This window comes from Schistosoma mansoni, assembly GCF_000237925.1.
Source record: "Schistosoma mansoni, WGS project CABG00000000 data, supercontig 0457, strain Puerto Rico, whole genome shotgun sequence".
In the NCBI taxonomy this organism is placed as follows: Eukaryota; Metazoa; Platyhelminthes; class Trematoda; order Strigeidida; family Schistosomatidae; genus Schistosoma; species Schistosoma mansoni.
In genome coordinates, this window is record NW_017386286.1 from 1 (window position 1) to 24,088 (window position 24,088).

General features: G+C 30.1%; 1 protein-coding gene across 1 annotated transcript in view; it reads left to right on the forward strand.

Annotated features, from left to right (window-relative positions):
- Window positions 1–4,846: 4,846 nt before the first annotated feature.
- The window catches only part of Smp_199770 (schwannomin interacting protein, putative), a gene marked incomplete at both ends in the record, with an annotated part of 19,756 nt that continues 514 nt past the window's right edge, over window positions 4,847–24,088 (forward strand). The window contains 5 exons of the mRNA XM_018797931.1: window positions 4,847–5,074; window positions 5,652–5,948; window positions 11,833–12,072; window positions 13,782–13,907; window positions 17,201–17,308. Coding sequence (XP_018644750.1) covers window positions 4,847–5,074; window positions 5,652–5,948; window positions 11,833–12,072; window positions 13,782–13,907; window positions 17,201–17,308 — 999 coding nt within the window. The remainder of the gene's footprint in view (window positions 5,075–5,651; window positions 5,949–11,832; window positions 12,073–13,781; window positions 13,908–17,200; window positions 17,309–24,088) is intronic.

Below are 24,088 nucleotides of genomic sequence, written 5' to 3' on the forward strand. Positions count from 1 at the left end.
CAAGGTCAAAATGTGACTCAAGAAAGGTGAATAAATTGGCCTATCTGGAAGTTAGAGTAACCTAGGTGGGCTTGGCATAGCACCCAACATTACAAAAATCCAATACTTGCTATATTTAATTTCATTGTCTCGTCCATAAATTATATTCTCATTATATAAATTTATGTCGTTAGTTTTAGACGAGTTACTAAAACCAGTCATCGGAATCTAAAATAATTTTCTGCTATAAATCTACAAAAAATAAATCTTTATATTTTCCTCTCATGCTCTTGTGATAAGATCACATATTAACTAATTTTGTGCTCACGTTCTAAGAGTCATTCACAATGTATCAATCAAAAATAGATGTAATTGATAGCAGAATAAATTGTCGCTGGTCACACATGTGGATATTGAATTAGGGTGACACATGCTCGAACAGTAGACTCAAAACCAGTTTCATCACGTTTGGAGGCACTCATTTTCAACTGTTGCCAGCAATCACGACGCTGAAATATGAGGTTTGATAGAAGGTATACATAAAATACCGAACAACAAAACTTCATGAACCCTGAGGTACTAACATTAACCACAGCTAACAAACTGAATGTTATGACCGAATCTAATCAGCATTTATTTATAAAAAATAAATAAAATAAAATTTTTCAACAGATTATCTTGCTTTCACACACATAATGTTAAAGCGTTTCAACGGAAAACTTAATCTATTAACGAAATATTGGTTTACAATTGATGGATCGCTGTGTAGTAACTTGACATAAATAACATTGGTCACTCTGTAGTGATCAGTTAGTTGTAAATAAACTTCAATCATACAAAAAGTTAGTCATGGTCTGGATAGCTCAGTGATAAAGCCTCTCACTGTCAAGCCGGTTGATGCGAGACCGAATCTTGCAGGGAGCATTAGTCTCTTCAAGATCTCGCTGATGAGTGTCGAATAGCACGAAACCTAGATCCCAGGGTTTCTTGTCGACTACTTCCACCTTTAGAATGAGCATTTGATTTCATTGCGTATTCGTGTTTATTCGGTTACTTAACAGATGGATAACATTCATAGTGTTATTCACGACTTCAAAAAAATCCTTTTTCAAGTCCTCGTTATTTAGTTCAACTACCATTGAAATGGAATGAAGAGCAGCAGAAGAAAAGATAACATCTTCAGAGTATTTTAACTGATCAATATCTCATTAAATAGTTATTTTCATTTCTTTATATTCAAGTATACTTGTCTGAATATAAAACAGTTGAAATATTTTCCCTTATGAGTTTTATATCTATAACTGTCTGTAATAATGCAAGTTTTATAAATGTAGGACATATTTGAAGATTGCCATAAACGTGTTTGTTATCTAATATGATTACACTTGAATAGAAGCTTATATATCTATATATATCATGAAGATTACATAATAAATTTTTAAGCAATATTATAATTCTAGGTCACTTATGGTGAGTTATACTTGTTACTGTCACTCAATTCCGGACAAATACTATGATGTACAATTCAAATTACTGTTAAACATGTTATTTTATAAAATTTAGATTTTAATGGGGTACTTATTGAATATATGAATAGTACTTACCGATGAATATTATTGCATAAAGATAAGTATAAGAAGGTGAAACTTATTATGTATGATTGAGTTTTATACACATTCCTATTCAGTCTATATATATATATGAATAATGTGAATCTATTACTCTTTTATTATATTAATATTAGTTTTATTATCTTCTTGACAAGTTTTATTGGTGTTTGAAACCGGATCAGTTGTAGAATGAAATCAACCTACGTATTTCATGAAATGGTTACTTTTCAGCCAATCCAGTGTCATTTCTTGTAGGTTTGTGGAACTTGTTTATTGTAGATATGACTGTTTTTTTTTGGTTTTATTGAGGCTGATCTCAGTTAAGTAACGAATGAAAAGCTGTAAGCGCTAGATGTTGTTTCACCCAAGTGTAAGAGTTTTCAACAGTGAGCATCCACGACTTCACTACCGGCCATTAAGTTCTTGAAAGTGCACTTCTGGAGAGTCTCCCACTCGAACAAAACAACCCACTAGCTCTTCCAGGTTTTCACTGGTTGTGTAACAGATGGGTTCTTAGTCATAATAAAAGTAAGCAATCTCTACAACCTAATGCTGTTAATCATCTTAGTTAGAAAATCAATGAAGCTTATCGTACTGTTTCATTCTAGTTTGGGACTCCTTAACGGTGCTTATTAATAATCTTTCAGGAATGGAAATTAAAGAAATGGAGTCAAGTAACCTTTTGAATACATTTACATTATCAGATTATTAGCTGACAATTTATATTTCCAACCTAAAGAAACATAATTTCAAAAACGTACCGATAGGGTTTGCTGCAAATCTGCTTATTTCCAAGTTGAAATCATACAATTTTCTCCAATGGTTGTCTCATCAAAATTGTCAAAAAATGTATAACGGTAAAATAAATTATAGAAATAAGTCAAAAACTAGTTCACTTCAATTTTAAAACTAATTTTTCTTATTAATAGAAATAGATTGTTTTGATTTATTTTCCATATATTTATTTCTCCATCGAATAGTATATTATTTATGAAAACAATCTGATGATGATAATTATATGAATGGGACTTCTTTACATAACTAAATATAAGTCATTATAAGCAAAGATGGATAATGGCTAGCAGTGTAATCGAGGACGCGCGTTTCGTTCTATTTGGGACTCGTCAGCTGGATATAGGACGAAACGCGTGTCCCGGATTCCAATGCTAGCCATTATCCATCTTTGTTTATAATACTTGTGAGCTAAGACTATATCAAGGCAATATGCTCAATATTCATATATGCCAATTACAGACTGACTAGTTGCAGTCCTAAAACGTCAATGAGAAGATTCAAACAAACCATGCTAAGTGAATTTAACTATAGGGTAGTTTTATTAACTTTCCATCATTTAGATGAACTGACATCGGTAAATATTTCAGAAGGGAACAAATGCATTACCGACCTATACAAACTTCATTTTCACTATAATTTCTTTGAAAGATTTTTATTATTTTATATTATTAAATAATAAATAACCGATTCATTATTTATGAATGTTTACAGTGTAAAAAAACGACTAATAAGGTTGAAATGAATATATAGTATAATTTTCAATGTCCAAATTCTAGTTGTTTTCAGTTGTTTAAAACAAACATATAAAATTAATAAGCCGATAGATAGTTAAGAAAGAGAAGAGAAAATCGGTACTGATTGAAACGGTTATACACATTTATTACATCTAAGCTAAACATACTAGACATTAAAGAAAAATAATAAATAAAAATGAACCCAATAAATCTATTTTGGTAAATAAACAAAATTTATTACGAAAAAAAAAGAAAAAAAAATCGAAAAAGGTAAAGGTATTGGAACTAGTTCGAAAATCAAAATAATGGCTGATTACTTTTAATAAACGAGAAAATGTTCATTATAGGATTCAGATTCGGTTTTATGTGAGAATATTCTAACTCAGTATCTTAAACATACGATTACATTATGTAAGACAATTTTTGGGTATTTATTTTGTGGTTTTTGAATTTAATGCTGGTTATGATCACATATCAGTCGGAACAAATAATTGAAAACTAGATGGTACTGGATAATAGTTTCATTCTAGTTTCTGATTTTTCAACAGAATTCACTTATAATCTAAGGTAGTATCAAGCTTAGGACTTTTCGTTTTCGTTGTGAGAATAAAAGGTTTAGATCAGCTAGATAAGATACAATAGTCAATAATTATAACTTTAGTCAATTTGTAATGATAGTCAATTTAAAAGCGTAATATTTGAAATAGATATGTATTTTGTTGTTGCTCACTGTGTTGTTAATCATTTCATGTTATCAAACAGCATTTCGGTTGTCAGTATGTTTCCGAACGGTTTCATCAACTTCATAACTTTTCCTTGATTTGTATCCATTATTCTGAAAGCTGAATAGAATATGATCCTTCTACTATACAGAAAAGGTTTAGATTCTATGAGTATTTATGTTTTCCGAAATTCCTTAGCTTTTGCACTTACAGAACTTGAACCGGATCTTATTAAGTATTTTTATTAGTGATTATTTTTTATTTGCTTTCCATTTTATTGAAACTACACGAAATTGAAATCGAAGAAGGTTATAATTCACTAGAATATTGAGTTATAAGATATCTCAGATATTTGTGATACGTTGCCCATATTAATGAATCTGTAGAAGTTGTATAAACACATCTAAAGGCATTTTTTGATTTGCATTGTAAAATAGTCAGTATGTAGTTTTCCCACAGTTTTATCTATTATAGAGTACTTTTTCCGTTATTATGAATAATGAATACGGGCAGTATCCCAGACCTCACAAAAGTCGAATGATTTGTGTGGTGCATATATGCTTGATGCTTCCTCATACCAATGTTTATGTGTTTAAATAAACAAAAATGGTGTATTAATCAGATCAAAATAGTTCCACTTCATTCTAAATAATAATAATATCATATTAACTTCTGATCTAATAAATTATTGAATAGTCGGTTCAACACAATTGCTGAATAATTCTTAGGTGAATCTAATCAGTTTTCAAATTATATTAAATGCCTAACATAGTTTTGGTTAATACAACTTTTTGATGTAAACTTTCATACTCAAGGAATTTACCAAGTTATATATCATGTTCAGTGATTCATCTCATCATTCGTTAGTCCTTTAATTTTGATGCTCAAACGTATTCTTTCCATTCCATTTTCAGAATTCGATTCACACAATGACGGTTTGTTTACTAACTACAGTTAACATTTCCTTTTTTTCTTGATTTTAGCAAAATAAAAACATTTGTTTTTTATGATTAGAAACTTGAAATTCCATATGATTGATTCAGATAGTGTAGAATTATTCAATTCATTATCACCAACCAAAAGTAGAGCAACTGAAAAGAATAAATTTAGCACATTTGGAAAAGATCTCAATTCAATAGATCAGCTGATTACAAGTAGTAACGCTAGTAGTGGATACTGGGAAGATTGTGATTCACTTGTTACAAGTGAATATGATGTTTTTGGATTTAATTGGGTAAGTAGCATATACATTATGAAATTTACGAATATCAGATAAACGTCCACGTCATTATATTTTATCAAAGATAAATTTTTTATACAAAATAAAGTACTCTGATTTCCCTTGTATAAAACTAACATTTGTTATTTTCCTCGTAAAAAATTCAATTTATTGACTGAATGTTCCAAAATGGTTGTAGGTTTTGAGAGATTATACATGTCACTAACCTTGACGCCAAGATATTTTTTACAATTTGGCGAATTAATAACAGACTATTTCTCGATTTGTCGCTAATTACTTCGGCTAAAAGTTCTCTATAGGTGCAAATGTAATTTAAATTGTTTAAGATCCAAATCTCTTCACTGACTTTTGGAAATCTAAGTCCTTGAGCTTTCTAACAACTTCGCCTGTCCTTTATAGTCGTTTATGAACTATGATGTAACATTTACTTTAGTGATCAAGTACAATACATCTATTATTGTTAAATCTATTTTATTATTACTTTGTTTAATAATAACTAGTCAACCAAATCACCTACATAAATTGAATTTTTTGATGTTTTTTGTTGTCTTTCATATATTCTTTAATCTAGACAACTTGTCATCAAAACGATAGAACAAAATGCAACAAACTGAAACATCGACCATTACCAGATGCAAGTAATCATCCATCACTAGTTAGAACTCGAAGTTTTCATGTAAAACCAAAGGATAACATCAATAACAATTCATATGAACAGTATACTAGAGATCATCATTCAGATTCAATTCTCAATCCTTACTATAAAGATGTACAACTTGTAAAAAACCCTCAAAATAAAGCAGCTGATAATATCCAGCAATCATCATTAGAAGATAATAATCATCTATATATAGCAAATGATTCACCGGTAAGTTATTTTACTCGATGAACTTCATTTGATTTCTTTTATGATAACACTATAAGACGTAGTTCTTTTCTTTTCCTGAAGATTCATTATTGAATAAAAAAGTCCTTTTGTGTTTCCTAAAAAAATCAAAATGCATATAAGGCAAAATTAACAGTAAAGATCAGTTATTTTAAAAGACATGAGTTCTAAAAAGATGACAATGGAAAAATATACACAGTAACTTCATTTTCCTTCCACGATGAATGTTTCATATCAAATTAGTACATCTTATAAAGTATATAATGAAATGGTTCAATTCTACAAAAATGTTATCAAGGAGAGAATGTATTCCTGGTAAAAAGTTAGGGAGAAAATCACTCAGTGAATACTGTTATATACCATTATTTATATTTAAGATTAGAGAAGTCATGATATGAATCCTTTGTCATGTTTGAATCAAAACTGAAGAATGATAATCAGATTTTATTGTTTAATGTTATATGTCCTATCCCCGTCGCCAATTGTTATATCTTGTGGCCGAGTGGATGCCCAGTTAATGTATGACGTGATAAGACCACCAATCAGAGAGCAGCGAATTATCTATTGGAACAGTGACACACAAAAACCGTACGAGCAGTCTAGAGTGCTTATCGGCCCTGCTTTCTGCCCAGCCCAGCCAGTTAAGTCCAGAACACCAATAACAGCCTCTGTGGTATGAATCATTGTATTTCAAACATACTAAGTTTATATACCAAAAAGACTGACCACATCGTACCAATAAAATAGGAAATAACATTTGTACACGATTCAGCCAAATGTGACTGTGAATAGGGGGAACAGTAATCAATAGACTGGGGATAACTCAAGAATGATAAATCGTATAATAATAGTCTATAGGTCAAAATAAAGCTTAGAATAAGGGGAACATGAGCATGAATAGTTTATTTAGCAATTATACGATAAAAATTATATGCATAATATCGGTCCATAAATGGATGCCAAAGTTACCATTCACTATTGTTATCGGGACACAACATTTAAACAAATGAATTTTCTGCCAACATTATTTAACCATTTGTTACATTTTGTTTACAATGTATCTTCACATTGACTACTGATTTTCTTCTCTGTTGAATTTTTCCATTCATCATTTTACATTTTTGTACACCATATTGAATAAATATTTATATATGAAGATTAAACATGATCTCGGTTAGATACCACTTTTTTGGAATATTCCCATAAAATACAGCTACAATCTAATTTTCTCTTTTCAAATTAGTCCAACATAAATTTGTCAAGTATATAGGACAAAATCAATTTGGTGTCATTTCCTTGAATTTTCCCCCTAAACACAGATGTCTTTATTTGAAATCAAAATGATCATAATTCTAAAGTGAATTTAGTAGAGAATAATTGAATTGAGAAAAAAAATTATAGAAAATAACGGTAAGACTATAATTTATGGACGACCTTTGAGCAATGCTAAAATGATCTTGGTATGTTCACCTACTAACCAGGGTTAAATAAGGATTATAGATTAGTGTGAGGGGATTAAGATTGGGGATTTACAGTTGAATGTTAGGGTTAGGAATCAGATTTAATGTTTTCATCACGAACTGACATCAGTTATAATACCAAAATGGTATTTAGCCAAATGAGTGAATGGATTTCGAGCCGAAATCCATGATTTGCTATCTTAAATGTGATTGGTTCACCCATAAATTATAGTCTCACCTAAATAACTGATTATACTTAAAAAACCATTATCAGTTTAATAGCAACTTGTTAATTTATTTGTGAAATATTATTCACGTATCTAAGAAAGAATTTGATTCAACAAACAGAAACTATGGTCTTCATCTTTATATAGTTGATCTATAAGTGTTCCATCTAGGATAAAAACCATTAAAAAGAAAGTCATTTCACATCACTTCCGAAATCATGATTTGGTTTGTCTAATTGACTATGATGTTTTTTTTGAAACTTTCATTTCTTGAATGTTTTAATCCAACATCCATTAAGAAAGCTCAAATATTATAATTATTTCATTAAGAAATGAGGATTAGAATAGAGGATTAGTTCTTTCGATTATAATCGAATGAAAGATTGAATTTCTTTTAAAATTGAATACATTTAATAAATGTCACTACTAAATCAGTATCAATATGTTGGTGAACTCCAATAAACATAAACAATTTTATTCTGTTCATCTGTCATCCTCTCTATCTCCCTAGTTTCATTTCTTTTTGTTTCCTATTGTATTTTTAAAATCAGAAATGAAATTTACCACGGGATTTCCTCAAATGATCAAATACTTTATCAGTTTGTCCTATTTTTTGTGAAACCAGAGGACAGATTCTTTAAATAACAGTAAATTATCAGAAAACATTTGATATGTATCTAACTGATATAAAAATTTCCCTAAACTATTAAGTTAGTCAGTTATCATAAGACTAAGGAAGGGTTCATTTCTAACAAACCACTTTCTCAACTTTAAAAAAGATTATGACATATGATTATAAATGTTATCAGGTATCCTATTTATGTGATAGGCTTTCTTGTTACTTTCTTTAAACATCTAATCTCCTTCCAGCATTATTGTCAATATTCTCTTTCGATAATATATGTATGTGACTGTAACTCAACTACTATATTGAATATATATGTGTAGAGATTTTCATAAGCTAAGGAGATACATAATTAACCTGATGATTCCGTCTCACCATACTGATGTGGTTTAGTATCTTAGACCGTGTTATGCTACTTACAGATGACTTCAGTTGACGAACAGATTATCTTTTGTCTTAATGTTGTAAGGATATTATTTGTTTCAAAATTAGTTTCTAACATAAACTGATATTGAATGAGGAAGGATTTATTGACTTTAAATCAGAAAGCTGTTTATAGTAAAGTTAATTATCTAAAATAAAACAGTCTGAGGATTATATGTTGTTGTGTATGCTATTTATGTTTGCAGGTAAAGGTAGTATGTAACACCAGCAGTTATTTGTTAAAAATGAATATGAAATCTTTGTTAAAGCTTCTGCTGATCAGTTTGTCATTAGCACATGTGCTATTTACAATACATTTTTGATCCAAGAAACTGTAAGTACAAAAGAATTATAACCGGCAAGGGGAAATGAAATAAATCAGATATTTTATTGATTTATTTTTTAAGGATGTACAGCCTTACAATCTTGTCTAATTAGTCTGACTAACATGAGTATAATAACATAAATATGATAGGTATAATATATATTGTACATATGTCACTCTCGAAAAAACCTGTTAAAATCCACGTTACTGTTCTTAATTAGAAATAAATCAGGTTATTCATTGTCTCAGTTCTGAAGATATTTTAAAAGACCTATTCAAACTAAAAGGTTCTTATGGAAGTAATGTTGTAGTAACGACAATGTGGATATAACTGGGTATGATATTGAATAAAACAAATAACATGTTTTCTGTATTTTAATTGCAAAGGTTTCGATAATTCGTTGATATCTTGTAGTGTTTTTTTTCAAAAGGTGTTCCTATTTGTCCTATAGCAGATGGAACAGCTCTTATTAAACATCACTAAAAGGTGAATCTTGGATACGGACGTTTCGCTAGTAGAACAACTTCCGTGTGATAATAAAATAAATACAATGAATATGTGTATGATCATTCGTTAATTCCTGTTAAAATTGAATGGTTAGGCAACTCACAGTTATTTTATACCCTAAGTTATACTGTACTAGATGTTACCTAATTCACGGTTGATTGATCATTAAGTGGTGATCAATATCATGTTTATCTAGCTGTTTCATACTTATTGAATTCTATCGATCAAGTTGTTATATAGTCGACTGTCAAACATGATATGTGATTTAATTCAAATGAATCAAATTCCCTCCAGTTATCAATGTATTATACTTTATGCGACTTTCACAATGTATTAGGAGAAAGTGCTATTCGAATCTACAAACTAAATTACACATGATGTAATAATACAATACATTGCAATCAATGATCATAAGAATAAAACATGAGTTTTCTTACAAACAGCTATTTTTCTACCGATTTCTATGTGTTAAACGAAACTGTTTTTCAACTGTCTAGTTAACAGGATAAGATGTCGTTGTGTATACAGTTCGTGAACAACAATTGTTCAAGGAATGTTGTTATCTATTAGCTATTTGTTTTTATGTATGTACAAATCTATTTACACATTATTTCGCGTTATGGCTACTATGTATGAAAGTTTAGTTATCATGTATATGTTTGTGTTTTTGTACACAAATTTACAAGTTAAACAATTAATCTAAATAAATTTAATGTCTGTGAGAAAAGACTAAACTGTTCTCGTTACTATTACCTAAATGAAACTAGTTTACATTGATTTGAATTCTAGTGTTATAAGTGTAATTACTCGGTATCTTGTCTACTGTTACTGTCTTTTTTTACTTTGATATATATCTGTATGTTTATAATGGTGAAATGTAGAAATATATAGATCATATGAATTAATTTAGAGTTTATTACAGTCACAGAATTACAATTCCATTATAGTACAATAGTAGTATATTGAGATTAAACTCAAAAATAGTAATATCAGGCCAAATAGTTGAGTCATTTAGTATCATGTCATCTCAGTTTTTAAACAAATTGGGTGACCCACCTATAGTATTTGAGTAATAAATACATGTTACCACTGATATATTAGAACTCTTGGTTTCGTTATCATACTAAATCTTTATATACACAAACTTTGTGTTTTGATTTTAATCTGTCACCATAATATTTGATTATACCTTTGGTCAACTGAGGGCATTGAGTTCTATCTCGATCATTTCTATAGTGGTTTATTACTAAGAGCAACCAAATATTGTAAACTAACGAAGACAAATATCACATTTGTTGTCTGAGTTGTTATTTTAGTTATCTTTAACTTTCGACAGTAGTACAGTGTCGTTATAAATTTTTAGTCCTACAATATATACTTAAAAGAATGGTTTTCGGTCAATCGTTTCTCCTGTTTCGACCATCAACTGTATACAAACCATTTGTAATAGGAATTTCTGCATAAATAAATTGTTTAAAACAGTTGGTTTTACTACAGCTGACAATTGATGAATTGTAAACTGATATTTCATTTGCACTGAAAGTGAAATTCCTAAAATAATAATGCTCATCATCTATTCATAAATATTAAAACCATTGGTAGAAGTTTTAGTTTGGGCGTACAATTATCAGTGTAAGTTAGACAACTCATCTTTATATGATCTTCGAAAAACTACAAAATATATTAAAAGATCCCCTAGCTACATGATTTGAAAGAGTAATATTTTAAGTTGAGTAGTCTTTTTATAAACAAAGTTACCATAAACCGACGACTTAACACTACTTGTTATAACTAGGGTAAATTTGACTAGTACACCAAACAATAAATCTGTGAAGTTAAGTTGGATTCCGACATCTTAAATTGCTTCTAATACTAGTATTTCAACTTTTTCATAGATAAAAGATTGAAAATCTGAGAACCATACTTGACATACAACTATGAGAATTTACTACTGAATGTAGTTACGCTGAAACGTTCCGGCAACTTCATTTCAGCTTACGACATCACTTATGCTTATATAGACCTTTGCGCACTGCTGAGGAGTCTCGCAATGGGACGAAACAGCCATCCAGTGCTTCCAGGTTTTTCATGATGGTCTAGCTTCAATTGACTCATGATTTCAATTATATAAAATGTCGTTTGTTTGAAAATAAATTCTCATATATTTCTAAGTATATGAATGCTTTTAGAGCTAATTAATACACATAATGGAGAATCAGTTCGAGTGTATTAACAACTAAATAATAATTGACTGATCATCGTCAACTTGATTTTTTTTCTTATATTCAATATTTTCAGGGTGGATTTGACTTGATTGAATCAGATTTTCTATTTTGTCAAAAAAGTTGTTCATCTGTACATAATATTCAGTCATGTCAACCTATTTCCTCTAAAGTTCAGAATGCTAAAGAAAAAACTTTTAAATACCTAAACGAATGGGATGATAGTGGAGATGAAGATATTGTAAAAGGAACAGAACCAAAAACTAAATTTGAGGCTGCGCTAAGGAGAGCTGAAGAAGAAAATAAAAAACGAATGGTGTGTCTTTAATTATATAAAGAGATAACGATACAAATTTGTAATTCACTGCGAGTAACTTTAATAATGTTGTATTTTTCAAATCAGTTATTTTTATTGAAATATCCGGTGAATGAAAATCCATTATTAATTTATGTTTTATACTGTTAGTTATAAACTAATTAATATTTTCATATTTTGAATCACGAATTGATTTTACTTAAACCACTATTGAAACCTGTTAGCACTGAATGGGCCTTTGGCCCTAGTATGAAGATTCCTAGCGGTGTGCACGCACAAGTGCGGATCAAGGAGTTGAACTTAGGACCTTCGATTTCGCATGTGAACACTTAGCTACTATACCACTAAGCCGGCATCCAATGGTGTACGTAGCTATTAATTACTTCTGGAAAACAACCAAACTGCTTATTTCAGATTGACAACTAGATTAATAGTTCTATGTACTCTTATGATATTCTAAATGTATTGTATTCATATCTTAAGTGAATGTAAATAAACTATATCAACTGAACTATATTTACCAAAAGTGCAGTGACAGAGTTTGACTACTGGTAAGTAGTATAAGCATTTCCGATCAGTAATTGTCGTGATGAAATTAATACTAATCCCAGATTCATAGAATTTCCACTTTTGAGAACTTTGTATATTTGAATGATTCAAATCTATTTTGAATATTCAATTCTAAGAATATTTAAGTTGTGTGCAAGTAACAAGTAATTTATCACTTATCAGCTAAATGAATCATAATCCATTCTCGGCAGGTTTTATTATGCGAGCATCCAAAGAAAAGAGGTAATTTTATTGGTTATATATTATACAGACATTTATTTGTAAATGGTTGAGTCCAAAAATTTATGTTTAAATTATAACCAAGCTAAGGAGTCAGCTTAATAACTTACTGTATGCTAAATGTCTATCTATCAACTGAAGGACGAATATATTGGCAATCAGTAGTCATATCTGTACTGTTCCATCACTGAGAAACATGATCATTGAGAGTAGAGAATATTCATGGACTGAGGGTTTTTGACTAAGGTGGTCAGAACAAGTGTTATGGATGGTTTGACCCTGCCTACATCAACTCATGAAGTTTTCTGGTACAGAAGCTAGAGACTACCAAATCATGGCATGACATCACTGCATGAAGTTATTGACTATTGGTCTAAGTAGTTGTCGCTAGGATCCACTTACTTGATCAGGAACCTCATGATGACTGTGATCATTGGTTGGCTCAGAATCATTCCATTGTAAGTTCTTTGAATCAGGATTGAATGATTAAGTAATCGTGAAAACTACAAAATGATGAAATATATTCAGTAGTATATATCACTGGAATTAAATACTTATGTTTCCTTCTGCTTAAGACTCACTAGTATGATTTACTCCAATACTCCAAATTCAATCTGTTTTATAGTGATCCATACTTAATTACAAGGGGGAATTGTAACTCAATACTCTGATGAATAGTCATCTAGTTTCTGAAGGGATTGATGGTGAATTTGAATCTTAGAACAACTGTCACCACTTTCTGTGATGAATCGATATGTTTCAAATAATTAGTTTCTAAATAAATCTCTTAGCTTCTCGTTTGTTTGTCATTGTCAACCATTATATGCTGACTAGAGAATTAAGTTCTATATTCAAAAGTATCAAAATACTGTTTGGAGATTTCGATAAATTTACTTGGAAATAACATTTTTTATTTACAGGAACTGATAACTTCCAAAGACTTTCCAACATCAGATAAAAAGATGCCAGAATGGGGTTCACCTATTCAAATTAGGAAGAAAGCTGATCAAAGTAAATTTATGGAATGTTCTCTTTCATTAGATATTGTAAGTTTTATGAACTACGTTTTGCATAATAAAGATTTGAAACTTCATTGATCGATAAACGTTTAAATGAATTTTTAATGCTTAATGTTACAACATATAACAATCCAAAGTGTTTTGTCTTTCTGTAAACACAATAATCAGTCATAAAGTAATTATGATGATTGTCACTTCTTTTGGGATAGAAAAAGATAGTATGTCCAAGTTCCTAATCTAACTGTAGAGTTGTATATGGTTCTATTTATTTAAATAGTTGAGTAAGAATATAGTCTTGAGTTGACTCTGATTGGTGATGAATTATGAGAATGAAATATAAATCCTTATCTAACCTCGTAAACATAATGTTGACTGATTTCGTCATTTGACAACGTAAAGTAAAAATTTGAATAGAAGTTGTGTTTTAGATATTTTTCTTTCAAATATACATATAAAGAGTAAACAGATGGTGGGTGAATAGATAAAGCGATAAGGATTGGCAATACAATAACTCATCAACTAACCTAATGACTCAGCTTGTATAGTTTAAAAAAGTTATGTTAGCTAATAGATGGACAACAATTAGAGTAAATAATAAAAACAGATATACATAAAGAGATTCATGCTTTGATCTGTCGATGTATGATATATGCAAGTTGATGATCATATCCCATGAAAGTAAGTACATATAATCGATGTAGACACGCATATAAGGCATAAATTTATAGGTCAGTGCTACCTAAAATGATGAATGGAATATTATTAGCAAGGTAAAAATGACACATTAGTTCCACAATATATGGTTTATTAGTATTAGTTTAAAGTTCGTATAAGACATTCTAACGAGTCACTACGACGACTATTATTATTAATAATAATAGATATAATATAACAATAAGTATCAACGGATATTATTTTCCTGGTCTTATCTAATAAGAAAACATATCGTAAATTATTGTCATCATAATATAAAACCGAATGAGCAGCTGATTCAATTAAATTTATGATTGTATTTTATACTTTCAAACTCGTTACTTATTTACTTACTTACGCCTGTTACCCCTCGTAATGAAATAATTACTCTTAGCTATTATGTTATAGAATTCAATCGATTTCGATGTTAAAAGGAGTAACTTAAAGAAGTAATTTAAAGAGAAATTAGTCATTAATTCCAGATTTGGAAGAGTATACAATTCATGACTAAAGCAAATGTTCGATTAAAACTGTGCTTCATTCTAATTTACTTGTACAAGAATTTCCGATATGAAAGTAAAAAAATATGTAGATTTTTCCTGCAATTACGTTTTATCCTTGACCGATACCAAAACCATTGAAATTCAAAGTGCTGGACAGCTGTTCATTGTTAGTTTCGAACCTGTCAATGATTTTTAGGTTGCGTTATCGATGTCCTAAACAATTTCGGTCAATGGAATGAACTACTGAATATAAAACTAGTAGTAAGAAGTAAATTCTAGTTATTTAGGACCATTTCTAAAATTGAATATAAAAATTTCGCTGAAAGAATACTGTTCTGAATATAACGATTGTTTCTTATTGGTTTTGATTCTAAATATTTCCACACTTTTAATTTAGTTCCTATTTGAAGCTAGTTAATAATTTGATTGTGTTTAGCAGAACACTATATGGTTTGTGATAGTAATAATTAATCATTTAAACTAATTAACACAGGAAACATTTAACCCCAGTATTCGTTTATTATTTGTGACATGTATATATTTGGCTTGAGTAAATGGCGCAAATTTCCTATCGATTTACAAGTATTTGATCCCAGTACTATTTAATGGACTTTTAACAACTTTTGTTATATAAGTTAATACAAAAATTTAATAAGCTTGATGTTTGACTTATATAAGTTTAATGGTGTTATTTTGAACTAATCTATATTATCGGTTAGAAACTATTTCAAAATAAATATTTTATGATGTACATAAGAGTTTTGGTGGAATTTCAAAGAGAGTATTGAGAAAATCATCACGTCGAATGATAGAAAAACTATGAATGAATATCATCAGTTATAACAATATTAAACACGAAGATGGATAGTGGCTAACAGTGAAATCCAGGACTCCGAGTGAATATTAAACACAGTTGTGTAGATGACTTTCTTATTTTATCATATTGTTTTTTGCATCTGTCTCTTCATGATTTAGATAATAAACATAATTGTCGAAATAAAATGAATCATCATATTGTCATATTTGTTAGGTAACTTTTATAATTTGTCAGCAGTATGAAAAATTTGTAGCTCTCGAAATTTTTTTATATTTTTCACATATTTTCGATCAGAGAGTAATTATCTTAATTCGTTGAATCATGGCTCGAAATTTTGAAGTGAAATTCAATTAGTGAACTCGTAAACTGTTAAATCAGGAAGTTGGGAATATGCTTAACAAATACATACGAGGTTAAATACTACTGGTTGTCATTATAATTGGCTGAATGGACGCTAGGTGTGAGGAAGCGAAGATATCGACTGTAGAAATGACCCATAGTGGTATATGCAAACTTCTAATCTAAAACATATACGATTGTTGTGATCTATGGTTAAAGGTGTTGGGTAACACACTCCAAATTATATCGCAGTGGTACAATTCCATTTATTCCTTATCTTTATTTAGTGTTATTCACGCTTCGATCCAATTCGTATCTCTGAAACTATATCTACATGGTTAAACTATCCACTGTGATGAATATTATTTCTTATTCCGTTCATCTGACTTTGTCAATATTTTCACTTAGTAAACGGATGTAATAAGTAACAAGCAGGATTAATAAACGTTTATATCAAACCCAACATAATCAGCGACTAATTGACATGTATCATGAAAGTTCTAGTCTTCCCAGTTGTGTAGGTAGACTGAATTTGGTTGTGTATATCACAGCAAACATGAGTTTCACCAGTTCTAAGAATTTATAATTAGTGATGCTGAAACTAAAGTCTACTTATTCCTTGGTGTCTTTTATTGGACATTTTAAACTGACTTAACACCATCTCCTTCGACCACACTGTTTTCTAGGTCCAATATTTTCATAATTGAGGAGCAAAATCCCTATGTAGAAAATGAAATGAGTCATGTAATTGCTGGTCACTTCTTTAGTTCATTTGATTGTTTTTGCTCTGTTCGTATACTATGACATTGTTTTCGTTACAGGGTCACTTTTAGAGCATCATTTTCTGAAGATAATTTTATAGAGAATATTTACTTTGATTTCCGTCTTATTATTATTGTATGGTCTAATTGTTTACCATCACATTTATATAATAAAACGATAATATCTTCGTTTTTACTCAATTTCAGCCGGTGAGCAACACTAGTTCTCCGAAAATAAGTAGACCTTCTGATCTTTGTCGGGAAGTTGAAGAATGGTTGGAATCAAGACCATCATGGATTGATCAAAAACATCAGGTGAGCTTCCAGTCTTAAAATAATTTTTGCTTATATAAGAGCTTAAATGATTGTGCTTAAGATTGAAATGATACCTAACACTGTTTCCACGAAATAAGTTGTAAAAAATTGACATTGTTTATTTTTTTTAGTTCTACGCTTAGATTACAAACTGATAGAGAACCAATCAAGTATCCACTTCAATTCGCAGTAATTCTCTTTTCCTTTTATAATTTTCTCTGATGAAACTCAAGTTTCAATATTTTTTAGGACTCATCTTTAGGTAATACAAAGTTAATATAACCCATACCCCATATTTACTTTTTGATTAGGATGTTTTCATATATTTGGTTTATTCTCTGACACAAGTTTTTGTTAATAATAGTGTTCATCCATTAAATTTGAAAGATTCTCTAAATATACCTGCTTGCAGAGTTTTAAGTCGCCTTGGTGGTTACCGCTCTTGATCACCAAGTGCTAATCATATTAACCGTGATTTATGTTTCACACGTTAGTTTTAATTTGTTTTCATATTTCAATGATGTTCTGAGTATTTATTGTTGTCTTAAAACTGTTCTTACTAAGCTTATCTTACTCCTTAGGTATATTTTGATTTTTTCCTCGTGTTGAGCACCTTTTGTGTTTTATTATATAGTCTTTTTTTCCTCTACTGATGTTGGTTTTTGTGACTCAGACTACTAAATCGTGCCTTCTCTTAGGATTTTCGTATTTATGAGGCAAGAATACTAGATTGATGTTAATGTCAAAAACCCTAACTGATAGGTTGATAAGTTAGTTTTCGTAAAAGTATACTGTCTAAAGAATACATTTTAAAAACCTATTCACTGATCAAATAACAAGTCTAAAATCCTCTTTCAATTATACATACGATACATAAAATAGCTTTAGTGTTTTTAACCTACATAAGGCTATAGTGAGACTGTAATTTATGGATGACCTTTGATCTATACTAAGGTGACCCTGAGAAAACTCACCTCCTTATGAAGGTCAAAAGAGGGTTATTAATTAGTATAGTGAGTTAAGATTAGGATTTAGATTTAAAAGTTAGGCTTAGGAATAAGAGTCGTGTCTAGGGTTAGGGTTTTCATTACGAACTGACATCAGGTAGGACGCAAAATATTCCATTTAACTATATAGATGAATGAATTTCTCTCCAAAATCTAGTACTTACTATCTTTAATTTCATTGGTTCGTCCATGAATCATAGTCTCGCCGTTATACATATTTATTTAATAGTTGCATCCATGAGTCGATCTCATCCAAAATACCACGGAAAACCTGGAAGCACTGGATGGCAGTTTCGTCCTAGCATGGGACTCCTCACCGGTGCACATCCACGGCCCTACTCGCTGGATTCGAACCCAGAACCTATCGATCTCGCGTGCGAACACTTAACCTCTAGACCACTGAGCCGGCGTCCAATGGTGTTATTGTCTAACTTCAACCAATCTATGGTGGTCTAGCTTCAACTGACTAATAAATTCAACTATTAAATTATTATAATATCCACAAAACCACTCTCTGACATATTTATTTTATTTTTCCTACAAAATCTTGATGGTAATTTCATTATTTAATCTAGACAACACTTACTTAAACTTCAAAGTTACTTTTTAAAAAACTAAGTAAAACATTTGTCAATTGATTTTATTCAGTTATCTTCATGTGAATAACATTAAATTGCAGGGATCTGTTTATCTGATAACAAATGATTACAGGAATTTCGACGTTTATTGTTGAAAACTACTCTTTTTATCGTTTGAAACAGTTTGATATCACTGACCAGTTCCAGATACAGTCTTCACAATGCTACACAGAAATGACTTATCTCCACATGTCCTAATAAGGGGTGAACAAATCTCAATCAAAATATCAACAAGAAAAGATAATTCAAACCACTTCAATTTGAATGGAGAGCTATACTGATTACACAAGTGGATGACTATCCAAATAGCTTTCTGGACTCAGTAGTTAAGTATGGTGTACTGGATTTGAGTCCCGAAATTAAAATCAACTCCGGGATGCAGGTATATCCACCCGATTATTTTCAAACAGAACGAAATGGGCTTCTTGAATTCCAATGCTAACTGCATTCCACCGATTATTTTGTTAACTACATTACTGAGAAAGACTAGTCAAGTTTGCTAATAATTAAGTGTTTCTTGTCGGCAGGAAGAGACAACTCTGTGTAAACTTCACAAATCACCAAATCTTTGAGATATCCACCTACACGCGATTAGCTTATATCAGTCTCTGATAAAATCTATCTTCTGATTAAAAAAACACAAAATCTGCACAAGTCAAGCTGAACTGAAAACGTGTTTACATAATTAATAAAATTATAGGTCAGACTGAAACAATCTCATTCGTAGTCATATATATTATTGTGTGGGATGTTGTCTGCTGATGAAATCATAAGTATGCGAGATAATTAACTTTGAATCAAGTACCCTGCAGAAATCAGAATATTAATGACTTAAGTTAATTCTTCTTAGTCAATGTTATGATGACAAACTTTTGCTAATGATCGATAACTTAGTTATAGAACGATATAATCTTTTCCAATCAAGTTTTATTATTAGTATGGTATAAGGCGAATTAAATCAAAAACAAACCTTAGTTAAGCAATCATTGAAAAACTTGAAGAACTTTACGGCCGTTTCGTCCTAGTGTACGATTCCTCACTAATGAGAATCCACAACTCTACAAACGAGAATCGAACCCTCGACAGATTTCACATGTGCGAACGCCTAACCTCTAGACCATTGAACAGGGATACAATCAATTGATCATATTTTGTGACTATCTTTCATTGTTTTCAGTAGGTGCTTTCCGTATACATGACACTCTTTAGCTCCATTGGTCACAGCTTATCATCAAAATTCTGAGTGTTTCCTCTCGAAGCTAGTTACTAGTGAGCATTTATTAATTATCTCTATGCATTTATGGATTGATTGAAGCCATGCTGATATACCATTTGAACCTGGTTCCATTAGTTTAGATGTTAAGCATTCGTGCGTGTGACCAAAAGTTCCGATTCCAACTCCTACAAGGAGGGTTGTGGATGCTCGTTGTTAAATAGTCTCATACTGAGTCAACATGGTTGTTCAGTGTCTCCGGGTTTTCAATGGTGGTCTAATTTATATCGATTGATGATTTTGTATAAATTCAATAATTATTTATAAGTGTAAGCATTAATTACATTACTGAAAAAAAAGCGTGCATTTAAGAGGGTAATAGTTAACTGACAATCAATTCTTCAATAGACCTCAAAACTTTCCTTCACCATTTTTTTCTATATGAATAATTAGGCACTTGATACAACATAATTAATGAAAGAAAATTGTAAATCAATGTATTTTCTTATTTTGTTTTATGTATCATTCTGTGATCATAGAAACATGAATTAAAATTGCTTGCATTTCAAATTCTATGTATCAATATTTGCTATATAATAGTGGTATGTAACAAATATTTTTGTGGATAGTATCTATGGTGCAAAATTCAATGTCTCTTAATAAATATGAAAAATATTTACTAAAATAATTGATAGATTTTTATTAATGATATCAGATTACTTCATTTGTTTGAATATGTAATATGAATTACTCATTTGATTGTATTATCAAAACAAATGGAATACATTCCATCTAAAGAAATTGATTATATTTAAAGCTTATATATCAGCTCGTTGTTGTCGTCTAGGAGAAAAATGAAAATTATTGGAAAGTAATCTTTGGTAATGAAATCAATTATATGTCAGCATCATATTGTTAGATTAGAAAACGTTTACAAAAATATTTAAATCGGTAACTAACAGTTTTGAGGTGAATTTGTAAAAAATTTTCATAAGATTTGAAGCCTGATTGACATTACATAAGTTGAGATTGATGAAGTAGTAAATCACCATTAAAACATAGTGAGATCCATGCTTTATTATAAACTCATGAGAGTTTCATATGTAAACTGTTATATTCTGTCACATTGGGTAAATGGTATTATGATTGCCTGGAGATTTTATTACAATGGTATCAACTTTTTATGGTATTGTATGTAGACACTTTTAAGCGATTGTAAACAGACAATTTTTTGAATTGTGGACCTTTCTTTTTGATCCTATCACGTCATCGACGTTTATTTTCATTTTTTTTTAAATGAAGTTCTTGGTTATTCCATAAGCGTTAAACCAGTTCGTGATAGTGGTCATGTCTTTGATTGATTATTTTCCCAGGCTTCATTGTCTTTATTTACCCTTGTATTCAAGCTTACCATCTTGTTCATTCGACCTTCGGTCATATAATTGATTAACTTTGGTAGATCGGGTCTTTGTCGACTCATCTACTGATTGTTAATCTATCTATATGAAATACTTGTAGAAATTCTTCAACATTTTTAGAATGCTCTTAACTAAGAATTTTTGACCGATTATTTTTCGTGTCTGTCATTGTTCATATGCATGAAAAAAGTCAATTAAAGATTTAACAACTCTTCAATACTGTCTTCTGATTCTAAAACCAGCATACTAAGAATTTATTTTAATTAAATGTTTTTCTCGTTCCGATTTCAAATGGTCAGTGCTTAGAAAGTGAAGTAGGAACGAACTACTTTATAGACATCAGCAGACATCGAATGTAATCTAGGACATATGAAGATTATTATGATACTCTAGATTAAGAACGAATATTTTAATGTTACATATTTTCACTATGATAATCGTTATTAAACAATTTCAAAACTCATAGTATCAAAATACTTGTCATTAGTTAAATGTCATCTACCTATTCAGTTTTCAGTAGCAGTATATGACAAGCGATATACACTAAAATGCTACTTTTCCTTATGGCTAAAAGCTACTTCAAATAGAGAAGCAGAAACTTTCATTTGAATAGCTGTTAATTTATTATTGACTGACTTCAACATACATTTAAAAGTTTAACCAAAGAGCTGCAATTATTAAAATTCCAGCACGATGAGGGTTGATACAGTGACACATTATTGACGCTAGATAATTGTTGCTTTATTTAAAGATGAATTTATTCCAATTCACTGGTTTTAATTTCTTTATACAGAGTAACTCAGACTAATTACTAGAAACTAAGTTGAAAAACATAGATCTAAAACTGTAATCAAAATAAAATAGTTCACGTTCTCAATGACCCAGACAGACAAGCAATAAATATTTAAACTGATATAATAATATAATCCATTTTAATGAGTTATGTTGTTCATAAGCACACACAAGTATGTGATAATCTTAGTGTTAAAATAAATGTGATATAAAGAATGAGCTTCAAAGTGAAATACGTTAACTTTGAACAGTATATCTACGTAGCAATCAGAATATACTTGGGCTTCTCTTAAAAATAAAGCAGTCATAGAAAAAAACAAAGAAGAACAACTTAGCATTTATCATAGTTCATATTCTGTTTGAATTTGTTTGGTCCTCTCTTTTTTGTCACTACGACAAAAATTACAAATTATATGCTTCCTCCCATGCATCTTCCAAAATCTGATTGTGTAAAGAAAGAATAAATTGATTTCTCTAATAACTGGAAACACCTTAAATAAATTTTTTTATTGTCATATTGTTGTTTTATTCTAACAATTCAAGTCGGTTTGTTAATAAACACTAAATTTTCATAAATATATGGAATATTCACTTGGTATTGTTTGTTTGAATATTCTCATTGATGTTTAGGAATGCAATTGATCAGTCTCTTATTGGCATATGTCTATACTATGCGTATTGCTTCGATTTAGCCTTAATTCACAAGCATTATAAGCAAAGAAGGATAGCGGCTAGCAGTGGAATTCAGGAGTCCCAGAGTGAAAAATCAACTCTGGAATGCAGGTACATCCGGCTGACGAGTCCCAAATAGGACGAAACGCGCGTCCTGGATTCCACTGCTAGCCACCACCTATCTTTCCTTATATATGGAATGTATCCATATTCTATATGTTTATTTACATTCTTCAAAATCTCAAAACTGTTAACAATCCATTTTATGTAAATCAGTATTTCAATCTGAGATTATTTAAAGTTTTATTTATAAATTATGATTAGTTATCCTAGATTGAAAATTAAACTGTTACTAATTCTCAAATAACCTTGAAATGAATAATTATCCAATCACATACAAGCTATTTTCTATTGGTTGATTAAGTGATTGCTTCATTACTATTGTATACAATTCTGTTTATGTATTTATTTATTTACAAAAAATTAACAGATTTAGTTAAATTTGATTTTGTTATTTTACCTTGTAAACTGTCAGCCACGATGTAAATTTAATTATTGAATGTTATACAAAAGTGAATATAATCCTTTATAATAATAAAAAGACACTAAACTAAACCAGATGGATTGGTATTTAATTTGCGCCCTAACGTAAGTTTTAAAAATTTTATTTTCTTTTTTTCGCTATTTAAATCACTAAAATATGAAATTTGAAGCAATTAGTCCCGTTGATAAATTTCGATAATGTAATAAGAAGACGAAGATTATCAGAACTATGTGATATATTAGCGCAATGCATTTCAAACCCCCTTTGTGTATTCAAAAACAGTTCTCACCTTAGACCTACTCTGGTGATATTAGTTTATTATCCAGAGTGATTAAGTGTCAAATTGTTTTTACATTATTTTTATTATTATTATCCTTGATAATTCTTACCCCTCATTTTCAGTCTAGTTGACCTTTTATTTTTATATATAAATGTTCTTGACAAGTATATATGTGATCAGATTGTTCAAAATGTATTGCGCTAATATATCACGTAG